This window comes from Maylandia zebra, linkage group LG18, assembly GCF_041146795.1.
Source record: "Maylandia zebra isolate NMK-2024a linkage group LG18, Mzebra_GT3a, whole genome shotgun sequence".
Classification (NCBI taxonomy): domain Eukaryota; kingdom Metazoa; phylum Chordata; class Actinopteri; order Cichliformes; family Cichlidae; genus Maylandia; species Maylandia zebra.
In genome coordinates this window covers 21,922,551-21,936,254 of record NC_135184.1, presented here as the reverse complement: position 1 = coordinate 21,936,254, position 13,704 = coordinate 21,922,551, and the positions used below count along the sequence as shown (strand labels likewise).

The window sequence follows — 13,704 nt, the reverse complement described above, 5'->3', positions numbered from 1 at the left end:
AGTATGACTGTTGTCATACTTTATTCCTACATTTAGTGTTTTTCATTAAAAATAATACATCACCTATTATAAAACCTTTAAAAATTATAATTTCATAGTAATTCACTGGATACTTTTAGAAAGGATTAATGTAGCTGATCTAAACTGTAGTTCATAGTCTAGGTACAGCATTTATATTACACTGAGTGAATAATTACAGTAAACTTCACTACCTGATTAAAGGAGCATTTGTGTTCCATCTGTATTATCTTCAGCAATATATCAACAAAGCAATTATTTCATGAAACATGGCTCATTTTGATATGATTCAGTGGTTTAATGAGGTGGCTTCCTGCTGACATTTGCACAATCTGATCCACAACTGCAAAGTGCTCCTTTAAATCATTACATTCATGCTCCGTGTTTATAGAAACACAGAAAATGAAAACGTCTTTATTCTTTAATTTTTCTCCTAAAACAACCTGTGATTTTTGTGTGATCAATCTTATAACTGTTGGCTAAACGGCAATAAAATTGATAAGGTAGATTTCTAGAGGGGGGAATAGTATATAATGTTATAAAACACTCTAAATTCAGTTGATATCAGCTCTCAGAAATCCATCATCAAGCCCAAACTTCATATTTTCAAAACCTCCAAAATGAATGCGTCATTCACGTCTTCTACGACTAAGATTCTCTGTAACCAGATATTAAATGTTCATTTTATTTAAATATTTCAAAAATTGTCAGAGCTTCAGCTTGACAGTTAAAGGATTTTGAACACTACTCGGGTGTGTTTTGGAGATAACTTGCTTGCTTAGTAAAAATAACACTGTTTTCTTCACATTTTTGGCTGATATGAATTCTAACCCTCGCTATAGAATCACTCTGACGAGCCTCAGACTCTAATGTGACACACACAAAACAGGGAGGCACACAGGATTCAGTCGAGTCACATCATGCTTTTATGACGAAAAAGGAGCTCATTTACAAGACAGACGGTATATAAAACATACATTTAAATTAAAAAAGAAGTCATATGTGTTCTATAGACAAATACATTATTGTCTTATCCTTCCCTTTGAGACCAAGCAGCCATGGGACTGAGCAAAACATGGGCGATCCCCGGAGAGAAGAAACAGCCGATAAATCCTATTTTACTATACCTACACTATTTACAGTTCAACAGTCATTTTCCTCTGTCAGACATGGCAAGGAGGTCTACAGATTGGATGACATGATATGGCTAATAGATCTAATATGTACAGTTCCTGTTCTTCTTCTCCAAGGATCCACTTGCTATGGCACAAAATTTACATGCTAGAAATATTCACGTACACTCAGACGCTCAAGAAGCCGGAGAGGATCAGAGTCCAGGTTTGGTATTGATTGTATAACAGTCTCTTTGACATTAATGATTGATCGTTTTAACGCCATTCGACCTGATAAGCTGCTGTTTTTACGTTGGCTCTGCATTTAGTTGGAGCTCTCGGCACCCATTCCTAGGTTTCAGCGGTCAGCGACAATCACGCGAAAGAGGAACAAATATCAAAGAGTGATGGATGGAAAATGTTCTGAGATACTCAACGAGGTCAGTGCCAGGCTGATAGATAGATAGATAGATAGATAGATAGATAGATAGATAGATAGATAGATAGATAGATAGATAGATAGATACCTTAAGTATCAGTATTATTTTACCTGTTTGTATTGAATCAGAGCGCACCAAGAAATGCAGAGCTATACCAAATGAAAGCTTCCTCTAAAGAGTGGGAGAGGCAACAGAGCGTTTTATTACCCCAGACCTGGAAAAAAAAAGCATAAAAGCTGGCACCATCTCGTTTTAAGAGGAAATCATTACAACAACAAAAAAGAGGTGTAGAAACCTAGGAATGAGTGCCAACCAGGTCTATGAGAGCTCTGTATGCCTCCTCCTACTCCAGAGAGACTTTGAGAGAGTGACAAGATTCAAGATAGATCAATGAAAGTATGCCATTAACAATCCTGTCCCCACACAGCATGATTGATCAGTCCCACCACCCTGCTTGGAATATCAATAGCTTTATCAACAGCTTACACATCAGAGCAGATCATCTGTTTGAAGATAGATATGTGTAAAAGTACAATCATCCCAAGTAAACAAATGCTTCTTTATATATATATTCGTGAATGCCGGTGACTCTTTGCCCCCTGGCTTTAACTTGTACCAGATTAAAACACACGTTAGTCGTTTCAGCCAGTCCCATGGCCAGCAATGATGGCACCCATGGCTATCTGTACAAGTGTAGGTGAGAGTTTGGCAAGACCAATCACTGTATATAAAAGGCATGCATAGATTTAATCTGCTAAGACCACAAGAAAGAAACTTGTTTTTTTTTTCTTCTCTAGAGAGTAGCCGATCTTTTGCTGAGCAGCACTTAATCATATACAGAGAAAGAATAATGCTGTGAAGTTTTCTGGGGGGAGGGTTTGGTGAGACTGGTGGTGGGGGTTTAAGTGTGTAATCTCCAGACTTAGAGCAGTTTGCTTTTTGATGAGATGGAGGCCTCTCCTGCTCCCACTGCAGGCAGAAACACACCCAGTGCCAAGACAGGGGTCACGCTATGGCTATAAGGAAATCAGTGAAGCACTGACTTATGAAGCTAACAGTCAATTTTCTCGCTTACCTGCTTGAGACCCCGAGCTGTTGCTTTGGTACAACAGTCATCAGGATTTGTTTCCTATACTCACAGTGACCACTGGGGGTCAGTATTGTCACACAGAAGGAAATGGAGGTGATTTTGTTTGTGTGTGTGTGTCTGTTGGGGGGTGGGTGGGGGTCTGGTCAAGGTTAAGATGAAGCATTTGTCTGTCTGAGGTGCTCTAAAGTGTTTCAGCAAAGCTCTGCAGCATGCTCACTTATATCAGGCGACAGCGATTGTTTGCACCACCGCCTCTTTGCCTGAGAAACTCATCACAGGTCATATCTTTGTCTGACACTGATGCTGTTAAACAGCTAAAAGTCTATTTGCATGACACTCTGTCTGAGAGGCCCGTTATGGAAATGGGACTAATAAGCCAAGTAATCACCCAATCAAGCCAGGCTCGCTCCTCTGTCATCCTATTACTGCTCGTCTCAGCTCTGATAAATCTCAAGTCTAATCCAATCAAAACCAGCAGCTGTAGGACGCGGAGCAAGAGATGGATTTATTTAGAGCTAACATGGAATCAGAAATGACAGGAGACAAAAATGTAGAAATGTAGTCCTGAAGATACGACTAATATGGTTCTTTTGATGTTGTTGTGGCCAAAATTGTAAGAAAACCGCTTAAAGCGTTTAAAGGAAAGCTTCCCTCAGTGTGCTAATGGAATGGAAACAATGGGACACACACCAAAAAACCCAAATATGAATAATTCAGGCTTGACGCCACGACTGTGGTGTGTGTCCAAAGGGTTTTTTTCGTCTTGTTTTGTTGTGGGTCTTTGAAGAGTTTCCTCAGTGGAAGGTACGCTAACGGTGAGGTTGCTTCTGCTCCTGCTGTAAATGGGACGTCTAGACTACGGTGTACCAACCGCAGGCAAGGACAAACCAGCGGAGGGAGCGGGGGATATCTCAGCCTACTTTCTCAAGAATCGTGGCAGAGGAGATGAATCAAGCTCGCCTCCACTGGTATCTACAAACACAGAGAGTCTGTCAGTCAGAGTCAGGCAGGCAGCGGCTCAGCTGCAAAGCTGTGTTGTGTGCTGCAGCCTTTTTGAGGAGAGCTGCTGAGGATTTTTTTTTTTGGAGAAGTGTCTTTTTTTTAATCAGTTTAGCATACCAATAAAACCTTTGAAAGCAAACCTCTGCTAGGAAATTTAAGATGCAGGACATTTTTTTTAACAGCATCTAGCTTGAAGCAAGCTTTTGGAGCTTGAATAGACACAAGTGCTTCGTTCCAACCCCGATCAGCTGGAGGTGTCAGGTTTTTAATGAATGGACTACCTCCTTGTCAAGATGACTCAGTGTACCTCAGTAGGCAGAAAGCGAGCGTATAGGCGTTTAGTCACGGCTCTGCAACAACCCAACCTCTTTTCTGCATTTGCAAGTTAAATTGTGTCAAGATATCATCAAGAGAAAGTACGTACAGTACAGTTCACAGAGTTTCACACGCAGAGAAAGATCCCAGAGTGGCACTGTGCAGAGAGGGAAAAGTTCCAGACATTTTTATTTTAAGGAATGGGTGTGTGAAAAATGAGAACCAGTGTTTTTTTTTGTTATTTTGTTTGTTTGTTTTGATTTTCAGGGAACCTGGGTCACCCCTTCCTTTCATCTTTTGTCTCCAATGATCTAATCACTGCTCCGTGTTTGATGGTATCACGAGGAGCAACACATCATAAGACAACAACACTTACTCACCAGTCACAGTGAACACGTGTCTACTACCGCACAACCATATTCCAGCCTAATACTGTGAACAGGGACAACGAGGAGATGAAGAAAGAAGACGGGGGCGGGGGACGGGAGAGGGGGCCACGAGGACGGTAAAGAGGGAAGAAGGAGAAGAAGGTCAAAAAATGAAAACACACCTTCATCTACGCTTACAATTTGAAATCGATGTTTACACAATAACACCATCCACAATCGCTACGCACATTCTCACTGTCATCTAAACCTAAGTTTGCACTGAGAAGTACCGGGGGATGGAAACACAGAAGGAAGGGCTGAGGGAGAAGAGATATCCACGAAGGCAACATCCTGTTCTCAACACCACCAGAGCCAAAATGGCTGCAGACCCTGTCAAAGACACTGTTAAAAAAAAAAAACAGGCTAATTTGTTCATCTATTCTTGTTCGGCCTCATGAATCTTTAAGAGCTGTTCAGTTATTCATTCTGACAGAGAGGCTGTGGTTTCATCATTCGTTACAAGCGACAAAAATGGAGTTTGCAAGATTTAACTCGCAAAGGAGTCTGAGGGTGTCTCTTACCTGGGGGAAATGATTTTCAAACCATTAAGTTGCTATATAAAGCACCGTTAGACCCTCTGCTACCCCTGACATGTGTAAATAGCAGCTATTTTTCTAATCTAACTAATCTTTTGGCCTTTTGTTATTGCTATATCCATTCTTCCATCCTCTTCCGCTTATCTATAGTCTACCATGGTTTTATTTCTTTGTTTTCTTTTTAAATTCTATGAAACAACATTTAGCTTTAACATATTTTCCATTACTTTAAGGTTCTCTTCAGAGGCAGGGACATTAGCAGTGATAGCTATATGTAAATAGACATATTTACCTCACCACAGGAAAAAAAATGTTTTGTTCTTTTAGTTATTTTATTATTATTATTTTTAATCATCATTATATATATATATATATATATATATATATATATATATATATATATATATATATATATATATATATATATATATAAATAAATATTAACAGGATTTCACCACACAACAGGACACCAGCCCATTTCTCTTCCTCCTTTTTTTGTGGCTTCGATCCATTGCTCATACCGAGGCTCTCTGGGCTCTGGATAGCTTTAGCTATATCCACTTTTCCATTGTTAGTTTCTTTAAAATATTAATGTTCAGCTTGGTGATTTAAGTATCTGATTAGGTCTGTCATTACAAAAGTTTTTGGGGTGTTCCTCCCCTGCGTTTAACTTTGGTGAGCTTTGCTTATTTGCCTATGCTGCTGTGCACATGTTGTGCATACTGAAACGCACACACATGAGGCTCATTGGCCGGTCACTGCTGAAAATCCGTCCCCAGCTGATCGATCGGCGCACCTCTAATTTGTTCTCATTCAGGATTTGGTTGTATTAAAAGACACTGCAGTGTGTGAGCTGCTCAGTTTTCATGTAACTAAAGTTAACATCACATTTATTATTACAGTGTGATGTATGGACATGTCCATTAAAAAAAAATGGCAGCAGCTAAAATGTCAAATTCGAGTATTCAATAAGCCAAAGCTGTCATCAGGATGAGTGAATCAGGCTGTGTTTTACAGTCTATGGTAAATCCATGATTAGTGTGTAAAGTTTTAATTTCACAGCTTTTAGTAACTAGCAACTATCAGTTTCATCTGTTAACTTGCAAACATTTTTTTCTTCTCCACAGAACAGCTTTAGATCAAATCTCAGCTGTGAATGAACTTAACGCTCTGCCTGCTTTAGGCTTACGTGCACCTTGAGATCTGAAAGGGTGCTACTGCATGAGGTGTTGAGAAGAGGACAATCCCACATGGAGGACGAAGAACATTAAACAGCCAAAAGGTCACAGAGAACAACTGAAAAAAAGAAAAAGAAAATGAATTGAAGGACAAACAGAACACTTAAAAACAATTTTTTTTTTGTCTTTTTAGTCTTTTTTTCCATTTTTAAAACCACAGTACTACTCTCCACTATACGATGCACATGGCGTGGGTAGGGTTACACGACTTCATTTACATTTTAAATCCTCGGTCTCCAGCCAGGGACCCCTCCCAAAGGAGGACCCAGTGGGGGTGTGTGGGGGATTTGGGTGAGGAGGGGGGGAAGCACTGGGCTAGGGGGGCAGAGACATTCGCACACCGGCCCTCTGAGAGACAGACAGAGAGCAGCGAGTGCTGCACTTTGTGATTTGTGGATTTTTATTGGTCCGTGTGTCGCTGAGTGTTGTTCCTATCAGAAAAAATCACCTCAATGTGGTTCTATCTCCTCTGAGCACGTGCGTGCGTGTGTGCGTGTTATGAGGTGAAACTTTATGCAAGCCCGGTGACAGCAGATGGTCTTGTGATCATTGCGACAGCTTGTAGGATGGCAGTGGCAATAATTATATAACTGAATCATGCACACACTACTGTATAAAAATACAACCTACACAACTATGGCTTAGCTTATACACTCACGAATTCACATCACTTCTCTCTCAGAGAATGGACTTTTAGCTTTATGGCTCCACATAAAGTATTGCTGGAATGTTTTACAGTTTATCAGAGTAAATATGCATAACCATTCTCACTCTGTAGGCTAGTTATTTCACTTTTCCTGAGAAAAGGGGCTGTACGTGTGCCGCCTTCCACTCGTAGGATGAGGGTGTTAATGTGTGTTAATGTGAACACCTCCTAGTGGGCCCGTGTGTCCTCTGTCTGCCTCTAGGTATGAACCAACTCGCCAGGCTGCTCCCCCCTGGCAGCGCTGGTAGGGTTGGGTGTCCACCAACACAGCAGGGACGAGGGGCAGGAGGCAGGTTGACCCTCTCGTGTTGAAGAAGAGCACGAACGGGATGCAGGGCAGAGGGAGCAGAAGTCACCTGCCTCTTCTACCCAGCAACCCTCTTGTGGCCACCATCCCGGTCCCTCCTGTGTTGGTTGGCATGGTTACAGTGGTGGCCTGTGACCGGTGGGCACGACTTTCAAACCAAACCCACCGGGCCACAGGCAGCTACAGCAACTCTCAGCCGGTGCGCTCGTCCCAAACTCACACAGCTAATGTTGTAAAACCTCACAAAGCTCACAAAGAAGAAAAAGCCAGATTTTTTTTCTTGCTTTACGCAAATCTTATTATTTTTCAGCTTTTGTGCATAAAAGCAAAGGCCATATGATAATATTCATAAAACATTTTGCTCTTTGTTATCCTTACTCCTCAGCGGTGGTCTGAATAAATAGAAAAACATATTTAACTGTCTTTCAAAGCTATGTGTTTTTGTGAGTGGTACAAACTTACAGCTTAAAGCTACATGCATGATTAGCAGCACGGCAGGCTTTAGAGAGAGTGATTAATGGACAGAAGCTCTCTGAACTGAATTTCTTTTCAAATCCCTGACTCTACAAAAAAGAGAGAAATTGAAATTAAAAAGGAAACCTTATCATTTCTCATTAAAATAAATGAGAAACAGGACTATCACTGTTCCACAGGCCAGTGATCGTGCCAATTTACATCTTATCACCTATATTTTCTTTCTTCTGTGCCTATTAAGCATAAATGACAAGTAGCTAGCACTCCTTAAGGTATAATTTAAGCAAATTTTGACCACAAGCTGAATAAAACTGCTGAGAGATCAGGGTCACAAATCAGACCAAATTGAGAAGTGGCTCCGGTTTTGATGTGGGCGCTCGAATGAGTGGAGCCACGGACAGGGGCTTGTGCTGTCAAGCTTCTTTGCGAGTCAGAGGCTGTGTGCGTTTGCGTGCGTCAAACACGTTTATGGGACGTGCTCATGCCTCCCCTGAGGGACCCCTGGCTGCGTTGTTTCATATCATTTTCATGTTAAACTTCCTGGTCCCTCCTGAAGAGCTTCCAGTGACGGGTTCAGATTTCCGGAAGGAGTACTCCACTGTGAAGTTGTTCCTGCGTTGTCCGCGTCCCCGGCTCCACACGAACAACAGCAGGAAACAGAAGAGGACAACCCCGAGGAACGTGATGCAGCCCATTGCCGTGGAGACCAAGATGGTGGTCAGGTCAAAGGTGAACTTGAGGAAAACGCGTGTGCTGTTTAGATTTGTGTCGTTGAAGAACTCGCTGCTGTACAGTGAGCGGTTGAGAAAGAAGGCTGAGGCGGCATCCAGCGGTTGGCCACGCACCGTGAGTGTGGCAAAGTAGGTGTCATTGCCTCCGGCGTTACTGGCTATGCAGATGTATGTCCCACTGTCAGTGAGCTGGGCGTAGCGGATCTCCAGGGTGCCACTTGGGTGAACTATAATGCGCCCTGAACTCTTAGTTGTGATCCGCCTGCGCTGTGGGGAAATCCAGACAATAGAAGGGGGAGGGTCTCCTTCGGCTCGACACAGAAAACTCACCGGTTGGCCTTCACGAGCGATCATCTGGAGAAAAAGAGTGAGTGGATGAATAAATGCACAAGTTTAAAAAAGCACAGCAGATATCTATATGTAGGAATATTTTAAAACCTTAAAACAACCTTGTTTATGGTTGTAGAAAGTTTAACAAACTCATCACCATTCATTACCTGCTGCAGTTTTCGGTTGCGTATCTTAGGCTTCTGGCATGTGAAGTGATCGAAGAGTGCAGAATCGGTGAAGGAGCTGAGGCTGACGCCTTGCACCTCCACCGGCCCCGCACACACCGGCACTCTGCCGTCAAAGTTGAGGGTCTTGCGTCTTTGCAGGATCCACAACAGACGGCAGTCACACATCAGGGGGTTCCCGTCCACTCTGAGGGTCTCCAGACTGTTGACAGAATGGAAGGAGCCCTCTTCCAGTGTCTGCAGGTCGTTTGAGGAGAAGTTGAGCACGCGGATCTGTCGGAGGCCTCCGAGGGCATGGGGCTCCACCGTCATCAAACCTGTGTTTACCATGATGAGCTCCTTCAGCCTCAGCAAGTCTTTGAAGGCCCAAGGCTCTAATGTGGTGATGGGGTTGTAGGACAGGTTAAGGTGGGTGAGGTGGGCAAGGTTCTTAAAGGAGGACGAGGGGACAGAAGTGATGTTGGTGTTGGTGATGGAGAGCCAGTGGAGGTCCAGGCCCTGAAAACTGAGAGGGGAAATGTACTCCAGGTACGGCCAGTGGTCGATATCCAAACCCCGCAAGTTTGACAGCTTGCGAAAGTTCTGGTCCTCCAGGGCAGTGATGCTGAGGTGGCGAAGGCGAAGAGTGACCAGGCTGCGGAGGTAGGACAGCGTCTGACCAGAGATGGATGTCAGGTTGCAGCGCTCTATTGTGAGGTCCTCCAACCCCAGCAGACCTGAGAATGCCTGGAAATAAGAAAAACATAATGGGAATCTGGGAATCACTGTTTGCTTATACATATACATATATATTTATTTATGTTTAAGTAAGACAAACAGACAAAACTTGGTTCAGTATTTCACCAGAACACATTTTTGTTGTTGCTACTGTATGTGAGGTACATGCCAAGAAAAGGACTCGTTTAATTTTTAATATTTCATAATCATTCTCAAAGGAAAATATCAGATTTGTGGCCATAGCAACCAGCTCCGATTATGACGAGTTTTAAAAGTGCTGAGACATTTTTCTGGTTTTCTCTGAGGTCTTTGTGTTTTAATAGTGCCTTAATCTCTTAATACGTAATTAGAAACAATAAATTCAAATAAAAGTAACAGAATCATTTTTTACACACTCCATTTGAATGTGTGCTGCTGTTATTGTATGTATTGCAGTATAACAGTAAAACAATATTTCAATTTATCATTTTATTTTTTGACACAGAAAAAAATATTCAGATGTGTTTGGTTTCTTCTAAGTGTAGTCTAAGTAACAAACCAAACACTGAGCTGAGTGCTTTTTTACTTATTCATGGGGAAGCTGGAAATGTGTTACATGGATGCTGTGTAACTGGTATCAGTGTTTTTATCTATGCAGGAAAACGAATAGACTTTGCCAAAATGTCACACCAGGATTTTTTAAAAATAAAGTGCAAATTATTGTATCCATTTCCCATTTCATCAATAAGCTCAATTCACTACTGGCCAGATGCTTAAGAGCTTACCTTGTGGGATATATAAACCAGGTCGTTGTCTCCGACCTCCAAGTGTTTTAGACTTTTCAGGTCCTGGAAGGTGTAGTCCAATAAAATCACCATCTTGTTCTCACTAAGGTCTAGGCTGGTAAGATTGCCAAGCTTGGCAAAGGCTCCCATGGGCACCAACTTCAACTGGTTCCCCCTTAACTTCAGCACTTTAAGACTCTGGAGGGTGGAGAAGGCATTCGGTTCTAACGTGGAGATGAGGTTCTCACTGAAGTCCACTTCCTCCAGTCGTGGGTACGGTGCCAGGTCTCCCGCCTGCACCCAGCGGAGCCGGTTCTTGCTGAGGTCTAGGAGCCGCGTCTCTGTAGGAATGCCCTCTGGGATGTTGGTGAGCCGCCGTCGCTGGCACGACACTGACCTTAGCTGGGCTGAACACTCGCACCGTGGCGGACAGGCGTGGCTGTTTCCTGGCAGTGTCAAGGTTATCATGGTAACCAGTGAAGTCGCCAGGACCCATCGCCACAGCTTCGGCCATGGCACTAAGGCACGCCCACCATGGCCAGGAAAGCCAGTCATGGCCCTGGTCCTCTGACTCCTCGCCTGTTACAGGCAGGGTGAGTGCGCCAGACACCTGCAAGACGAGACAAAGGGAAAAACAGGAGTTACAGAAAAGAAGTGAAGGGAGAAATAGAAAACAAGGACGGAATAAATATGTGATGAAGAAGGGAAAGAGGATGTAAGAAGATGGAGCCTATAATATACCCTATCAGCTCCCAACCTCATTAAGACAGGCCTAAATCCACAATGTTGTAAATTATCAATGTCTCCAGCAGTTTAAGTAAAGGAGTTGAGAATTTACTGCGGAGATTTGGGGCATTTCGTGACACAGCACTTAAACATCGCAGATGAGATCCCGTCACAGGAACAAGGAGCGCTTTAAGATAGTTTAGAAGATTTGTCTTTTCACTAATTCATCTGTGGTTTCAGCTGGAGAACCGGGACGCCTGGAGCCATGAGAGGGAGCTTCTTGCTTCAGCTGAATTCATGCATCTTGCATCTCCTCCGTTCTCCTTCCAGCAACGAGGCTGTCTGCTCCAGTTTGACAAACACAATGAATTTATTATAATCACCGTGCATAAACAAAGATGGAGCTCCTTAATAATCACAGTGTGTGTGGAAACCATGCACGCTGTGACGAGGAATAGGTGTTTGAGCCATTGCATGCATTCGAACAGGTACGCTTGGATGCAAGTTTGACATTTTGCTGGGTATGAATTAAAAATGCTTTGAGGGAAAAAGAGATGAATCATTTGTGCTTTAGCATTCCTTCAGGCAGCCGGTCATCTCTCCCACACACTGTTTTCAACATGAAGACAGTCAAAGAGCACCTGGCATTGGATCTGGAACACGGCTCTGTGTCCATCCAGCTAGCAGAAGTTTCATACTTGAGGAAGATGCCATTTAAAAAGAAAGTTTGGCTAGAAGAAAGTTTTTTTTCTTCTCTCAAACAACAACTACTGACCAGAAACCCCCAAATGTTAAACTGTTTGTTTATTTTTCAGATTCAATGGATATGAGAGAGAATATATCATCACCACCAGGGAGTATCATGTTAAAATGCACTCTGATGCTGTTTCATGTTAAAATGCACTCGGATGCTGGCAGAGGAGGAAGGCAGAGCTGAACAGATTAATAATATATGGGTTGGTTTGTGCGTAATGGGCAGTTTTCAGAGGGCCAGCCAAACAGTTAAAAGAGCCAAAAGTTGGTAGGCTCTCTCTTTTTGTCGATGAGGCCGTTGCTTCAAATTTCTTACAGGAAAACAGCCTCTAAAACGCCTAATCATATCCGACTGTTTCGATGCATTGGCATCAATGGGATCAAACGGGATGAAATGGGATTTAAGCTAAATATAAATGACAGCTGACAAATTCTATGCACACATATGCACATACTCGTATTTTCACACACAATCACACAAACTCAAGCTGTAGGAAAAAAAATCCTCCAGAGATTCTGTCTCATCTACTAAGCCTCAAGGTGGATAAGTCCTTCAATTTTTGACAGGCCTGGAAAACACTGTGTTTACAGATCCCATATCTGAACAATCTGGTAGAAATCTGGCACAATCTCTCCTTTCGCTGGGAGACAAAACTCAAAACACAGAGAAGCTGCTGTGCAGAAACAGACTGACCCACTTCTCAGCAGCAACTCGGCCTCGCACTGTCAACCATCAGCAACTCACCATGACCACAACAACAGAGCGGCAAACTCGGTGGAATAGTGCCCAGGAGAAAAACAGAGAGATCAGAAAAACTAGCAAAATTCTATCAAAGTCCTGAAATAATGAGATTAAATCGCACATCAGGTTCTGTGTCCTCGTGTCTTCATGGTGACTGTTGTGGAAACACTGATGATTTTTCTCCTTCTTGCACCTTTTACCCTGCTAAAGATTTAGATTGCATCCCATCAACTATCATCCAAATAACATGAAATGAAACATGAAATTTTAAAGGAACCGCGAAGTTAAAAAGTAGTGCTTTTGGTCACTATTTTGCTGCAAGTCAAAGAATTTACATCTTTAACCCTTAATCACACAGGCCTAGAGACTGGTGGGCAGGGACACAGACTTTATTAATCCCACACTGTTACAACAGCACAAGTGTCAGCAAGAAATAAAAAAATAAAAATCCATCCATTTTTTCAGCTGGGATGTTGGAGCCTATTCTAGCTAGCATAGGGCGAGAGGTGGGGTACACCCGGGACAGGTTGCCAGTGTGTTACAGGGCTAACACAGCGAGACTGACAACCATTCACACTGAGATTCACACCTATGAGCAATTTAGAATTACCAGTCAATGTGACCTCACTAACTGCATGTCTTTGGACTCTGTGGACTCAGAGAGAACCCACACAAACACAGGAAGCACATGTTAGCTCAACACAGACGGACAAAGTGCACAAATAAAAAAAAGGCAAAAAACTATACAAGAGTTATTTCTACCATTCACAAATTGTCTCTATATAGAGTAAATACACCCACAGAGAATTTTTCATATTTGGAAAAGGTGTAGTGGGAGTGATAATACACACAAGTACATTTTTGCAGGTATCTATTGTATGTGTGGATTATACAGTCTGACTGCTGTCAGGATGAAAGACAACATTCTTTGTTTCCTTTTTTAAAATCAAAATATCTTGAAAACGTAAATTGGCATTCATGGTCCCCCGAGGATGTTCTATAAAAGTTTTTTTTTTTTTTTTTTTTGTGTCCCGTTTGGATCTTTAGCCATCAGAATTGTTGTCTTAAGGCCAAGAAAGATGCCAAGCGG

At 42.5% G+C, this 13,704-nt stretch overlaps 1 protein-coding gene across 1 annotated transcript in view; it reads right to left on the bottom strand.

The window, feature by feature from the left end:
- Nucleotides 1-926: 926 nt before the first annotated feature.
- lingo3b (leucine rich repeat and Ig domain containing 3b) overlaps nucleotides 927-13,704 on the bottom strand; it is a 52,604-nt gene continuing 39,826 nt past the window's right edge. The window contains exons 2-4 of the mRNA XM_004542504.5: nucleotides 10,394-11,003; nucleotides 8,895-9,638; nucleotides 927-8,751 (exon numbers count right to left, since the gene is read on the bottom strand). Coding sequence (XP_004542561.2) covers nucleotides 8,182-8,751; nucleotides 8,895-9,638; nucleotides 10,394-10,948 — 1,869 coding nt within the window. The 5' untranslated portion in view covers nucleotides 10,949-11,003 and the 3' untranslated portion in view covers nucleotides 927-8,181. The remainder of the gene's footprint in view (nucleotides 8,752-8,894; nucleotides 9,639-10,393; nucleotides 11,004-13,704) is intronic.